At 35.8% G+C, this 12307-nt stretch overlaps 2 protein-coding genes across 8 annotated transcripts; both read right to left on the bottom strand.

The window, feature by feature from the left end:
* Positions 1 to 306: 306 nt before the first annotated feature.
* Positions 307 to 5294, bottom strand: LOC109040005 (phosphatidylethanolamine-binding protein 2). 5 transcript variants are annotated; one of them, XM_072295945.1, is made up of 7 exons: positions 5060 to 5293; positions 4009 to 4239; positions 3296 to 3422; positions 2629 to 2766; positions 1823 to 1904; positions 745 to 913; positions 307 to 543 (listed from the first exon to the last, which is right to left on the bottom strand). In XM_072295945.1, the coding sequence occupies exons 1-6, from the start codon at positions 5114 to 5116 to the stop codon at positions 787 to 789; spliced, it is 762 nt and encodes a 253-aa protein (XP_072152046.1). In that variant the 5' UTR covers positions 5117 to 5293; the 3' UTR covers positions 307 to 543; positions 745 to 786. The 5 variants fall into 5 exon arrangements, with proteins under 5 accessions (XP_072152046.1, XP_072152055.1, XP_018911302.1 ...); XM_072295954.1 differs by lacking the exon at positions 307 to 543 and having other exon boundaries at positions 556 to 913; positions 5066 to 5294; XM_019055757.2 differs by lacking the exon at positions 307 to 543 and having other exon boundaries at positions 556 to 913.
* Positions 5295 to 8299: 3005 nt separating this feature from the next.
* On the bottom strand, positions 8300 to 9693 carry LOC140223834 (protein D2-like). 3 transcript variants are annotated; one of them, XR_011899118.1, is made up of 3 exons: positions 9502 to 9693; positions 9083 to 9223; positions 8300 to 8402 (listed from the first exon to the last, which is right to left on the bottom strand). XR_011899118.1 is itself a non-coding variant. In XM_072295935.1 (3 exons), the coding sequence occupies exons 1-3, from the start codon at positions 9525 to 9527 to the stop codon at positions 8329 to 8331; spliced, it is 225 nt and encodes a 74-aa protein (XP_072152036.1). In that variant the 5' UTR covers positions 9528 to 9688; the 3' UTR covers positions 8300 to 8328. The 3 variants fall into 3 exon arrangements, 2 of the variants coding, with proteins under 2 accessions (XP_072152036.1, XP_072152041.1); XM_072295935.1 differs by having other exon boundaries at positions 9518 to 9688; XM_072295940.1 differs by having other exon boundaries at positions 9498 to 9657.
* Between the last annotated feature and the right edge of the window lie 2614 nt (positions 9694 to 12307).

The raw sequence follows: 12307 nt of genomic DNA, 5'->3' as shown, positions 1-12307 counted from the left end.
ATGAGATCTGAAGAATAATTAGTAAAATTTTCGATTAGAAATGCCCAAGGTTCCCTTGATAAAAATGGAATTGGCAAGGGGAAATTTGGCAACATTGAAATTTATTTACGTTCTTTTGTAAGGAAAACCACGAATTGCGCAGAGCATAGTTTTTTGCAGAGGAAAAACGTCGTATAAGAATTCGTATGTTACCGCATTTTCCCCGATCAAACATTAATCTTTGAAACAGTATTCAAATATTTATCCTTGAATGTTCAGAAACACTGGGTGACATTATGAGCGAAATGCAAAAGAAAACTTCATAAATTTCCCAGAAAGCTCTAAGTTATCATAGAAGAAATTTTGCAACGTTTCAAAGTTCATGCGGTGCTTTCGCTCGGTCGGCAGCTTTAAGATGTGTAAAACATCTAAAAATTTTGAGTTCGATCAGGAAGTTTTAGAAGTCTGTGGAAACCATAAGATATTCGAAACTATTTTTTTGACGAAATTCACTTGTTTTAACAAAATTGGACGAAAAAGAGTGGTTAAAAGTAAAATAATCATAGATATAATGATCAGGCAATTCATATATAACGTGTTTTTATATGATTTTCCTAAAAACCTGGGCCTAATGTATCACAGTATTATTATTCAGCATGTGTCCCGCAAATCAAGGTATTTTGTGCGGTCATCCTGGTATATCAAGAGGCTTGTAGAAAATGGAATATAGACCTATTTTTCCTGTAGCTCCGTTAATTTTTTCATGTGATTGCGTGCAAAAATTACACATTTGCCATTGATGATGATTCAGTGCTCTTCTATATGGTTCTCATCAATTTGTGTGAAAAAAAAGTTGACTGCTACAGGATCACCGAGATTGTATTTACTGCTGAATTTTATTGCACTAAAGTTGGACCGAAGCTTATCGATTTCCCTGAAAAAGAGACAATTCAGACTGTAATGAAATATACTCAGACAATTTTTTGAATATAGAAGTGAATTTTAAGAAATGTATAGCTGTACGTCTAATAATAATAGGACAGCGTATTTGTCCGTACACTTGTTTCATACCAGGGGCTAAATAAAACATTGAAATGATTATTGAAATAAGACATTGGAATGATTATTGAAATAAAAACTTGGCTCACAGGCTGAGTGAAATGGCACAAATGGTGTAATAACTGTCACTTTAGCTGAAGATCATCAGCATGTTCGAGAGATTTATTTTTGTATGTGCACTTTTTTCGTGACATAACCTATCTCTGAATATTAATTCTGAGAGGAACTGTAGCATACCTACACCACGAACTGTGTAAAGCAAAAATGAATCGCTAAAACTTTTAAGTGGATCTTTTTGGCTAAATTTTGCAAAATTATGCTAATTTACGTAATGATATATAAATTTCAGTAACATACTTGAGATATATCAGCGCGCGGAAACATATTATAATGAGTCACTGGATAGGGCACGAAATTAACAGCCCATGATAGGTGATTCCCGGGTAAAATTTCCCAGAGTCAACACATAATTCAGTGAAAAACGGATCTCGCCCGTGTTGGCACACACATATCGCTCATAGAAAAATCGGGTTAAACTCGAGCCAAATCGAGCGCTGATGTAATTTTGATATATTTTGTGCTGAATGGATTTTCTTGCACTAACTTTTTAGTTTGGTAACTAACTTTTGCATGTTTTAGGGTAGACAGTAATTACAGGTATTTAATAACGTTGTTATACTAATACGTTTTCAATTTCGTGATTTTGAAGAAGAACGTGGAGGAGAAATTGCTTACTGGGAAGAAGCTTAGGGTGAAAATTGGTGACTAAAAACGTTGAGTTTACCTTCTCTTTAAGGAGCTTTCATCATAAACGATGGGTTTCTCTCCTTCTTGTTTAAACAAAAGGAAGACCACACGATGTAAACCTAGGCATAGAGTTCATAAATGATAGAGACACACTATAAAACTAAAATAATATAATATCCCCAGTTTTTCTTTTTTCATGGCTTCTCCTCATCTGACTTTCTTAGTAAAGGAGCGAAACAACAGAATGCTCACTTATTGCAACGCACCAGAGGAGTGTCGTTTTCAAAGAGCCAAAGAGCAATTCCACACTGGACCTGGGAAATGTATTTTGTAGTGGGTAAAAAACCGACAAAGCTAAGTTTGACGGGGAACTTTATGATTATACATTTTTAGAGGAAAAAAATTGATCATAAAGTTTTGAGTCATTACTTTTCACAGTTGAATTTTTTATGTGTATAATTATCTTAATTAAGATGCATAGTTCCAGTTAGATCAAATTACTTTTATATTACACACGTCATTAAAGAATTATTTTTTGTTGAACGGTGAAAAATTTTAAGAGATATTTTTTTTAAAATTACAATGGAACTTCGATTTTCTATTGAACTTTCAGTTTGTAAAACACATCCTTCAAAATATAACGAAATATTGACTAAAAATTAAAGTAAAAGAAAATAAAAACTAACAAAACGTTCGGATCATTTTGTGGCATTTGTTTTCTTAAGACCGAGTTTAGGTCTGTCTTCACACTTATTTTTATTTTTATTAATTTATGTATTCATTTATTTCAGTAAAAATTTTAGAAATTTTTATATGCCTATAACCTCAAATAAACTGACCCACCTATCTCGTAAGGGGCATCCATCCATTCATACTTTACTAAACATTCAGCTGAAAGAAACCGGTCTTCAGGTATATTGGCCAGTGTCATGTGCCGGTAAGATCTGTGGCTTGGTTTTTCTCTGGTCGGAACATCAAGTCCTAAAATAAAAAATCAAACGAATTTCTTAAGCCTGCGGCGTAATCATATTATGATTTTTATTGAAACTGTGAAGAAGAAATGTAAGCTCAATATAAAGTCTGGAGGTAAATTAGTATTTGGATTTTCATGAATTCACTAACTCAATCGTTCAATATAAACGTCTGATTTTGGCTATTATGGACATAATGGGTCCTCCAGAGCAATATTCCACCATGCACAATGTTCATTATTTTATTTTATTTTATTTTTTTCCTCGAAATTTGAGGTGGGATAACAGAATAAGCCCAACAATACGTCATTGTAGAAAGAAACATGAAAAAGTCACGTGACTGTTTTAAAAGTAGTCATGAGGAGAAGGTTTGCTATATTGTAGGATTGTCTCCCTTTGACTGATTTTAAAATACAAATGCGAATAAAAACTACACCGCAGGTTTGTCTCACATGTTTCCCAAATACAGCAAACATCTTTTGTAAATAGCTTTGATCCTTATATATGCATGTAAGATAGATCTATATTGCTAGACTTACCGACTACAAGTAAAGCATAATGTCCAAGTTTGTCGTAGTGCGTGTAGTTGATACCATCTGGTGGTATAATTGCTAAATAATCTGGAACTCTAGTGCCCAGTTGGAGATGATGCACCTCATAGTTCACCTTACACCACAAAAAGCCAAATAATATTTATTATCTTTGTTAGCCCTTCCCATTACTTTGTCACTATTTGTGTATGTGTGTGTGTAGATTTGAGCTTATGATGAAATGAAAGAGGAGAATGAAAGGAGTATAGTCCACATTTTATGCGATGTTTTGACCCTTTGTGATAGCATTTCCCAAATCGTCATCGAGGAGCTTGGAGGACAATGCGCATAAGTGCAGCTTTGAAAAAAATTGAGCCATTAATGATTGCAAGTAAAACTATGGTCTCAATGCATATTTTGTGAAAGAATCGCTCTCAAATTCCAACCCTTAAGTATCAAAAAGTCAGTTTGAACATTCTTTCCGCCATAAGGATTCCGAAATTTCAAACACGTATACCTCGAAATAGCAAAATCATGCACTTATGCGCCTTGTCCTCCAAGCCCCTCCATTTACGTCTCTTCTAAAATGCCAGCCATGACCTCCAGTGTCCATCTGTCGATTTTTTCCACACGGAAAAATTAAACTTCATAAATACATAGACTTTTAAATTCGCAAAAGGATTGGTAGATCATAAATGCTCAAAATTACTTGTAGAATTTACCTGAAGCATGTGTTTTGGATAATTAACGTAGCCTAGATCCTTGTAAATTTCATGTTTGATCAAAGCATCTTTAATTGCTTCTGCGGAAAGCTCTGGAGGAGGTGTCCCATAATTCAAAAAATCATAACAAGAGACCCCAAGGAATTGAATCACCCACTGAGTGATGCACGGAAATAAACCATAAGATTGTATCAGGTGCATTTTCTTGCATTGAGGTTTCCAAGGGCGGTTCTGTGGAGCGTAATAATGAAGCGTTGATAAATAAATTGAGTTAATGCAATTGGTGCAACCAGTGACTGATTATTGTCCTTTAATATTAGCCTTCATGAATGATATGGATGGTAAACTAGAACCATCTCGAAAGAGTGGAAGAATCAGCTTTCATCCTTGCGGGAGATGATATCACTATGAAAAATTGAAAATGATCATACGTTAAGAGAATATTATTTATATGATTTCATTTTTCACTTTGAATTTTAGTCAATGATCAAAAACGGGTATTCTATTAGGACTGTCAATCGTATGTAGTCTAAATCTATACATCAGCTGAAAAACCACCTTAAATTAGAAAGAAGAGACTCTACATCCCTCGTGTCTCTCTTTAAATCTAAAAACTCACGAGACTTTTTCGATATTTTTTCCTTTTTTTCTTAAAATCTTAGAGGTACAATGTCTGAAAAGCTGTTTATACTTTTAGCTATCGGATATTACACTATTTTTCTGTGGTTTAAAACAAATTTTTCCTGAAGCGTGCAATGATTTATAAGGATGAAATGTACAGAGACCTATAAATATGAAATCAGCGCATCCGAAGTCTCTTGAAAAACTAGCATAGCTACAAACAGTCTAGTGAATTTTCGTGTAATTTCGCTGGACTTTTGTAGCTGTGCTGGTTCTTCACTGAGAAAAGTCAATTCCTGCACAAAATCAAGGCTTTTGGATGGACTTACATATAGAAACTTCGAGTTCACTTAAAATTAACATACTTTTAATTTTTCTTTTTCTCTCTGTATGTATTTGCAATTTATTAAACTGTATGAAAAAGTAATACTTTCACTGAACTACATGTGTCACGTTTGCCGTTAATGCAATGTCCATGTTGACACATCGAAGCCTGATTTCTGCCGACACAATTATAAACATGTGAAAATGAAAACTAATCTTTTTGAATTGAAATCTTGTTTCTAAATATTTCACCAGAAAAAAGTTTCGGCCGGTGGTTAACTTATTTTTCGTATAAACCCGGTTTAAATTTCAACATAAAACTGAAGAAATAAGAAAAAATCTGTATAAATTCAGGAGTTTCTTTTCTTTATCGGAATTTGTCAACCGTGTTATCAGTCTACAACCATTTTTATGTTCATACAGTGAGGCAAGTGTTATTGTCCGCTATCATGTATTACATCGAAATGAAGTGCAATATGCATGGGATAAGATGATTATCAATTCACAGCTTTATCACGCAATATACAAAAACCTATGGGTCATCATTATATAAACTTCGAAGGATTCTGCCTTTTTCTATTTCACTCGAGGGGAAGTGTCCCCTCCCGGACTCTCTTCCCCACCCGGTGACTGACGCTGCGCTGTGCTGAACGGTTCAGCCTGAACCTTTCCCCTACGTCTGACCGTTCCCCACTCCTCTGTCAATCGAACCATATGCCACCGCTTACGTATTGTCGCTCGCCCACCCAGGTACTTAGCGGCCAGCGGTCAGTTGATGATAAATCTCGCTCATGCTCCTATGCAGCTACGCATTGATTACGCCAGCTAATTACTTTCTAATAATTAGAATTTCTTCGATAATAGTTTTCTTTATTTATTCGACTGTATTTTTTTCTCTGTTCTACTGTGATTTCCTTGGTTCTCTACTGTGTTTTTCCTAAATATCCGAGTCAGAAATCTGAAGCACTTCGGTATGCACCGAGTACTTCAGATGTGTGACCTGAAACCTTCGGTATATACCGAACTACTTCAATTGTCTGACCCGAACTTCGGCAGATGGACCTTAACTTTTCGGATGCGTGATCCGAAAACTTCAGAGATCCATATGATCTCAGCTTCGGGTTCCATGCACAATTTTTTTTCTCCGTGTTTCCTTTTAGGGGACGCAACTAAAATTTCAGTAAATTTTTTTCAGAAAAGTAAAGAAAAGAAGAAGAAAAAAAAAAGTGGCTAACGATGGTTCCTCACCTTCACGTGGTGTTGGCTGTTTTTACTAAGTGGGAACCGTCCATTTTAAGATATAGTCTATTTCTTGCCCTGCCATTATTATTCTACAAGTTAATTGTGGAGTGAGAATTTCATAATGTTTTCTATGAAATCTTCAAAATATAGTGATAAAAAATTTGCAACTACTACAAAATCGGCTCGCGAAGCGAGCCGAATGTCACTCGCGTAGCGATGTGACCGGGGGGTCCAGGGGGCATAGCCCCCGGCTAGGCGTGACGGGCGCGCGAAGCGCGCCCAGAACGGCTAGTATTTCTAAAAACCTAAAGAAAGTGGACTTATTAAGGGGACTATCGCTTGCCGATATCCGCAGAAGTCATTGAAATCGGCCCAATAGAAAGGTAGCAAGAACTGTTACCAAAAATGAATATTTAGGGGGCCTGAGAGCTTATGGTATAAAAAGAAAAAAAACATCTACCTACTTGCAAAAGCACACCCAGGATAGGATCACAAATCTTGCACGTGCCTGAACTGAACGGTCCCCTTTTCATGATTTCATGCTTAGATTTCCTTTAAGCGCAAGAATAGTTCATTTCATGAATATGTCAAAATAATTAAGCTAAATTGTAATTTGAACTTATGGTTACTACATCCCACAGCTACGAAGATTTAACGTACACGTTAAAAATTTTATACTTTCCATAAATAACAAAGTTATCCAAAATTTACAAGAAAAATATTGTATGTATGTTAGTGTTAACCCACATTTGTGTAACTATCCGGAGGAAGCGAAACGTTAATATGGAGACAATTTTGTAAAAAGTATCAAACATCAGTTTTATTTTTTAACACCATCACAGCGTATAAAAGCTATTACTCTATTAATATGTATACTAAATTTTGTCACTAAATGAAGGGTCAGAACACGCTCAACTCTGCACTGTCATTATTTAATGCCACAAATGTTTTTTTTTTTTTTTTTAAATCATTATCAGTCCATTTTACCGTACTTGTCGCAGACATTGACAATTGCCGGCATTTTGCAAGCCACAAATGAATAAATGGGAGAGTGCACAGTTCAGAAACAAGGAAATGCTGATTATTTTGCCGTTACAGTGAATACATAATTTTTCTCCGTAAAACATGGTCGTAAAAGAAGGCATACTCTTAAGAGCGTGTAATGCAATTCAAGACCGTGGTTGGGTTTCGATCGGACAGGCAACTAAACTAACTCTGTAACAATGCGTAGAGTATCATTATGAAATGAAGGCGCTCCAACCTATGAGCATGCTTTTGAGTCATGCATTGCTGCAATCTTCAGTATGTCGATGCGTACTGTTGCGATTTCGCGAAACACCATGTAAGCCGCTTGCAAATTGCCAGCGATTAGATTGCTAATTGCCTGCGAATATATTACGATACCGTCGAGGATATATATTTAACAATCGTGGGGGGATGCTTCAATGGGCCTACTCTTATGGTCCTCTTTAATGTCTGCAATGAAGAAATTCACTGCCACGGGATCACCAAGACGATACTTCGTGCTGAATTTTGTGGTATTAAAGTACGTTCTTGGCGCCTCAATATTACTGAAAAAAAAGCAAAAAAAAAAATTATATCAATCATTTTAAAATTAGAAAAGCCTTAAAAGTTCTATTACCATACGAAAATTCTGCCCTATGAAACTAGTAACCAAAGCTCTCAGAAGATAATCATGGAATATTTTTTGTTTTGTCTAACACGGAGCTTGTAAGGTAATTTTAAAACTGAGAATTTGTGAGAAGTAGAGACTAGAGAGTCCGCATAGGTCTAAGGAATTTCCTCGGATATTCAACCAAAAAATAGATTCAAAGTTCCTAATTTTAAGTTGCGTGAATTCCCATTTGAACACGCGTCGCCAAGGCAGCCAGGATGAAATCCCTAAATATCCTTACGGCTGCGGTTACGGTAAACTGTTGACAAAACAACCACCAAATATCTACTTTTACAGCATATTTCTTCACTTCTTAATTATTGGCGTTCATGTATATATCATCATTTATATCATGTCTCCTTTCCTTATTGTTTATATATAAGAGGAAGACAACTCGATGTAAACCTAAAGGCACAGAGTTAATGTCTTATAAATATGTATTAACAAACAAAACATACTTACTTTCCCCAATTTTTCCATAGTTCCTCCTTATCAGGCTCTCTATAAATGAGAAAGACGACGCGATGTTTACCTATGCAAGAGGTCATAATCTCAAATTATGCATGGAATTATAATATTGATAGGGATTGAAAATTCACTGTGATCGGTAATAGAGTAGGATTTGTATCCTTCTAGTAAAAAATCAGCAGGACATTTCATAGTACTCAAGTGATTTTCATCTCATTGATGGAAGTCTACTACCTCGTATTGAATTTCTTTTTCTATTTACTCCACACGAGAGTAAGTGTGTTTCAATTCATGGCATAATGAAAGTCAATACAGCTTCAACTTTCATCAACTTTTAAGCGTCTTGTTATATGTCTTGCTTTCCAGTCATTAAAATTTCAGTTTTCATTCATTTTTAGACCATGAAGCTCATCGGAGTATTTGAGAGACGCCCTTCACTTTGAATACTGTATTACCTTGAGATCTCGAGTGCCTTAAATTCATTTCATTTCATTTTTTGTTGTAAATTATTATGAAGGACAAAATGTTGCCAAGGTTTCTATACGGAAACAACGAGTTCAGGGCAAGGACCTTCCGCGCAGGTCCCAACCCTAAACTCGTTTTTTCCGTGTAAAGTTTCCATCAATTAAATTTTAGACTTCAGGTTTTATATAAAAATTGATTTGATACAAAATTTAAATTTTCAGTTAAGGATCTGTAAAAAATGGTTATCTGCGAATCTGACTTTTCAAAGAGAGATCTCACCTTTTTTGTAGGGTGCAGCCGTCCATTCATAGTTAATCAAACACTCGCCTGACAGAAACTGATCTTCGTGTATACTACCAACCGCCCAATGTTGGTAAGGTGCTTTGTACGGTTTATCCTTAGTTGCAGGGAAATCAAGTCCTGAAATATAGATAAAGAGCGAATGAAAATATTTTGTCTGAAAACAAGCCAAGGTTTAAAGTCAGCATGTTTAGGGACAAGATGGAAACATGTGAGTAGATAGTCTGCGGAAAGGAGGGCCCATGGCCCAGTGGCTGATCCAGCCCTGGGGTCCACCTACAGATGTGTTTGCATTTCGTTGTTGAACTTTAACTATTTTAGTTCATTTTGACTTAAAAATGTTTACTTGTACTTCAAATCGCTATGTATGTTTAAAGAAAGAGTTCGGGCTTACCGACCATAAGAAGAGCATACCAGGCGTCATTGTCGTAGTGAGTGTAGTTAACGGTATCTGGTGGCACTATTGCTGCAGTGTCTGGAATTTTTGTACCAAGCTGCAGATGATGCACATCAAAATTCACCTGTTACATACATTAAATCATCTCGTTATTAAATTTGAATTTGTAGCCATTAAAATGATCAGTCCTTGATAGATGATGTAGTCGAAGGGGACATTGCTAAGATAACCACAGCAAATGATGCTAATGATAAAAATGGTAGTATTAAACGATTGTGATTGTGATTTTATTGTATCAGTAACGTATAATAGTGTCATTAAATGGTTCATGGTCTACGTTTAACCAGACAGAAAAAACTATTACCTTTCAACACTAAAATATTTAGTTTACTAATTATAATGTTTAATTAGAGGTAACGCTTTTAAATTAATTATTGTTTTGTTTTAAATGAGGATAGTTATGGTGTATTGTAATGGAGTTATTGCGACATTACTTTGTGAGAGGGACCCAAGTAGTGCTAGTAGGCCCTTAATAGGACCCTGGAGTACTTCAGTGGGAGGACACAAAACTTCTTCAAATTCATAATTACTGTGACTAAAAAAAATCTAACGGAAAAGTATTTTTTACCCATTTTTAACTGTTAAGAATTCGTATAAATCTGATAACAACCCTAAAGATGGATTATTGGCAAAACAAAGCTTTTATTTGATAATATTTGCTGGACTTTCGTGAATCTGAAAATAGCAGAATAATCACAATATACCAGTCCTTTACCTGGAGCATGTGCTTGGGATAATTCACGTAGCCCAAATCCTTGTAAATGTCATGTTTAATTAAGCTTTTTCGATCTCCTCTGCGGACAGTTCAGGAGGAGGTGTTCCATAGTCAAAAGCAAACGAATATAATACTCTGCTAAATGTGATTAACAGCTGAATCATCGATGTGCTCAAATAATGTATTTGTTTTTGGCACATTTTCGTAAATTTTTCGCTGCGAAAAAAACATTAATTTTGATATACTAACATGAATATATTAATCAACAATTTGGACTACATGGCAGCATGTGCCAGACTCCAGGTAGCATTAACCCTGCTAAGATATAGCTGCTATCAAGAGTCTAGTTATCTTCGCCCAATAGTGTCCCTGAGTCATAAATTAAGTATAAACTGAATGTAGAATGTACGATGTTTTCCTTAGAGTTTACCATCCCAAGTAGCATTTCCCACAGGAAAAATCACGATATTTTGAAATTAAGTTTACGAGATTTGTTTACGATTTTCTGGCAATAATATTGCTGGGATCAACAACATCTTAGTGGATCATCGACACCTGAGCGATTATTTTTGATCTTGTCGCAATTATATCTCTTTATAATCGCTGCCGATAAAATCGAAATTTTATCTCAATTGCAAAATGCAATGAAATTTACGTAATTTTTTATCCGATAATATTTTATTATAATACATCGACGTTGATTAAAACGCAATATATTCTCCGCGCAAAGCGCAACTTTTCGCGATCGCTGCCACTTGGGATATTAATGATTTTCAATTTTTGGAGATGGTATCAGTGAGTGTGCACGAGCAAGCGATAATAAAAGTGTAGCATTGAATCAATTGATGCAGCGAGCCACAAAATGTCATTTCCAATAAATGCAACGAACATCATACCTCACCGAACCACAGACGTATAGGATTTTAATAAGTACTTCCGAGTCGCCTTCTATATAATGAGGTTGCAACCCCTAGACAGTGGTGTTGAAATAATTGAACGCATTTAAAAACATGAATTTGTACAAAAACACGGAGCAGATAGCTCTGCATGTGGATGTTAAATTAAAACTGCAGAAATGCGTACCGCGGTTTGCGGCGTTGCATACTTCCTGTCATACTTTATTTTCTACATGGAAAATCATTGAATGTCTTCGTTGAAAATTTCAGTGATTTTTCCTCTCTTAATGAAGAATATTCTGTGAAAACTTCAAGCCGTGATGTTGGTTTGGTCGCCTTTTAAAAATAAATAAGAGCGGAGATTTTGTAACACCGCAACCGAGATACGCATTTTTGCAGTTTCGCCGTGGATATGACATTTACAATTATATAAGGCCCCAAAAAGCACAAGAATTAAATGAGCATAGCTTTTACACAATTTAATAAAGGTATCCAGAGCTAATAATTTGCTTAAACCAATTTTCGCATTAAGTGCGGCCAAAAAAGGGCACTTTAGTGTTTGTCTAGAGTTCTAGCGTCGAGGGCCGTTATCTTATAAAGTTCGCATTTTTAGTGCCCATTATCCAGATTGAAAAAAACGCTTTAAGAGGGTATCGTGAAAATGATCCCGCTAAAATGGATTACACAGCGTCATAAGTCTCCATTAGCTTTTTGTGCTCAGCGGAAAAGCCCCGTGCTTCTCCTCCCCTCGAATTCCTCAGAAAAAAATGACTCGTTTTGTTTCAGGTCTCGAAATTGAAAAGCAAAACAAACTGGCTAATCGGAAATGATAAAGACAAACGACGGAATGACGCTGCGGAAAGACCCCTAATTTGCGCTATAGTCTAAAATTAAGCCCCGGCCAGGAGCGGCGCGGAGAAACCGAAAGTGTAGCATTAGGAAAAAAGGAGCATCTCAGGGTGGTAATCTTCTTGTCTCGAAGAAAGGAATTAAGTGTAATGAAGTAGTCGTTACCGCACAGCTATCATCGTCCCGTAGTATTTTTATTAGTGCGCGGATAATAACACTGCCGTGCTATGGCAAAACAGCGTATGAACCATTAGGCGTTGCCACATTTCTTTTTAAAAATCACAAAT

The sequence above is a fragment of the Bemisia tabaci genome, chromosome 1, assembly GCF_918797505.1.
Source record: "Bemisia tabaci chromosome 1, PGI_BMITA_v3".
NCBI lineage: Eukaryota > Metazoa > Arthropoda > Insecta > Hemiptera > Aleyrodidae > Bemisia > Bemisia tabaci.
Note: the sequence above shows the minus strand (reverse complement) of the source record. Positions and strands in the feature narration are given on the sequence as shown.

Coding starts and splice junctions, on each gene's coding strand:
- LOC140223834 (XM_072295935.1), bottom strand. Junction 8,403..9,082: donor GGCTGCACCCTACAAAAAAG/GTGAGATCTCTC, acceptor CCTCTTGCATAG/GTAAACATCGCGTCGTCTTT.
- LOC109040005 (XM_072295945.1), bottom strand. CDS start 5,116: ATGTGTCAACATGGACATTGCATTAACGGCAAACGTGACACATGTAGT. Junction 1,905..2,628: donor GGATGCCCCTTACGAGATAG/GTGGGTCAGTTT, acceptor CTCTATGCCTAG/GTTTACATCGTGTGGTCTTC. Junction 914..1,822: donor GAAAGCTCCTTAAAGAGAAG/GTAAACTCAACG, acceptor TCTCTTTTTCAG/GGAAATCGATAAGCTTCGGT.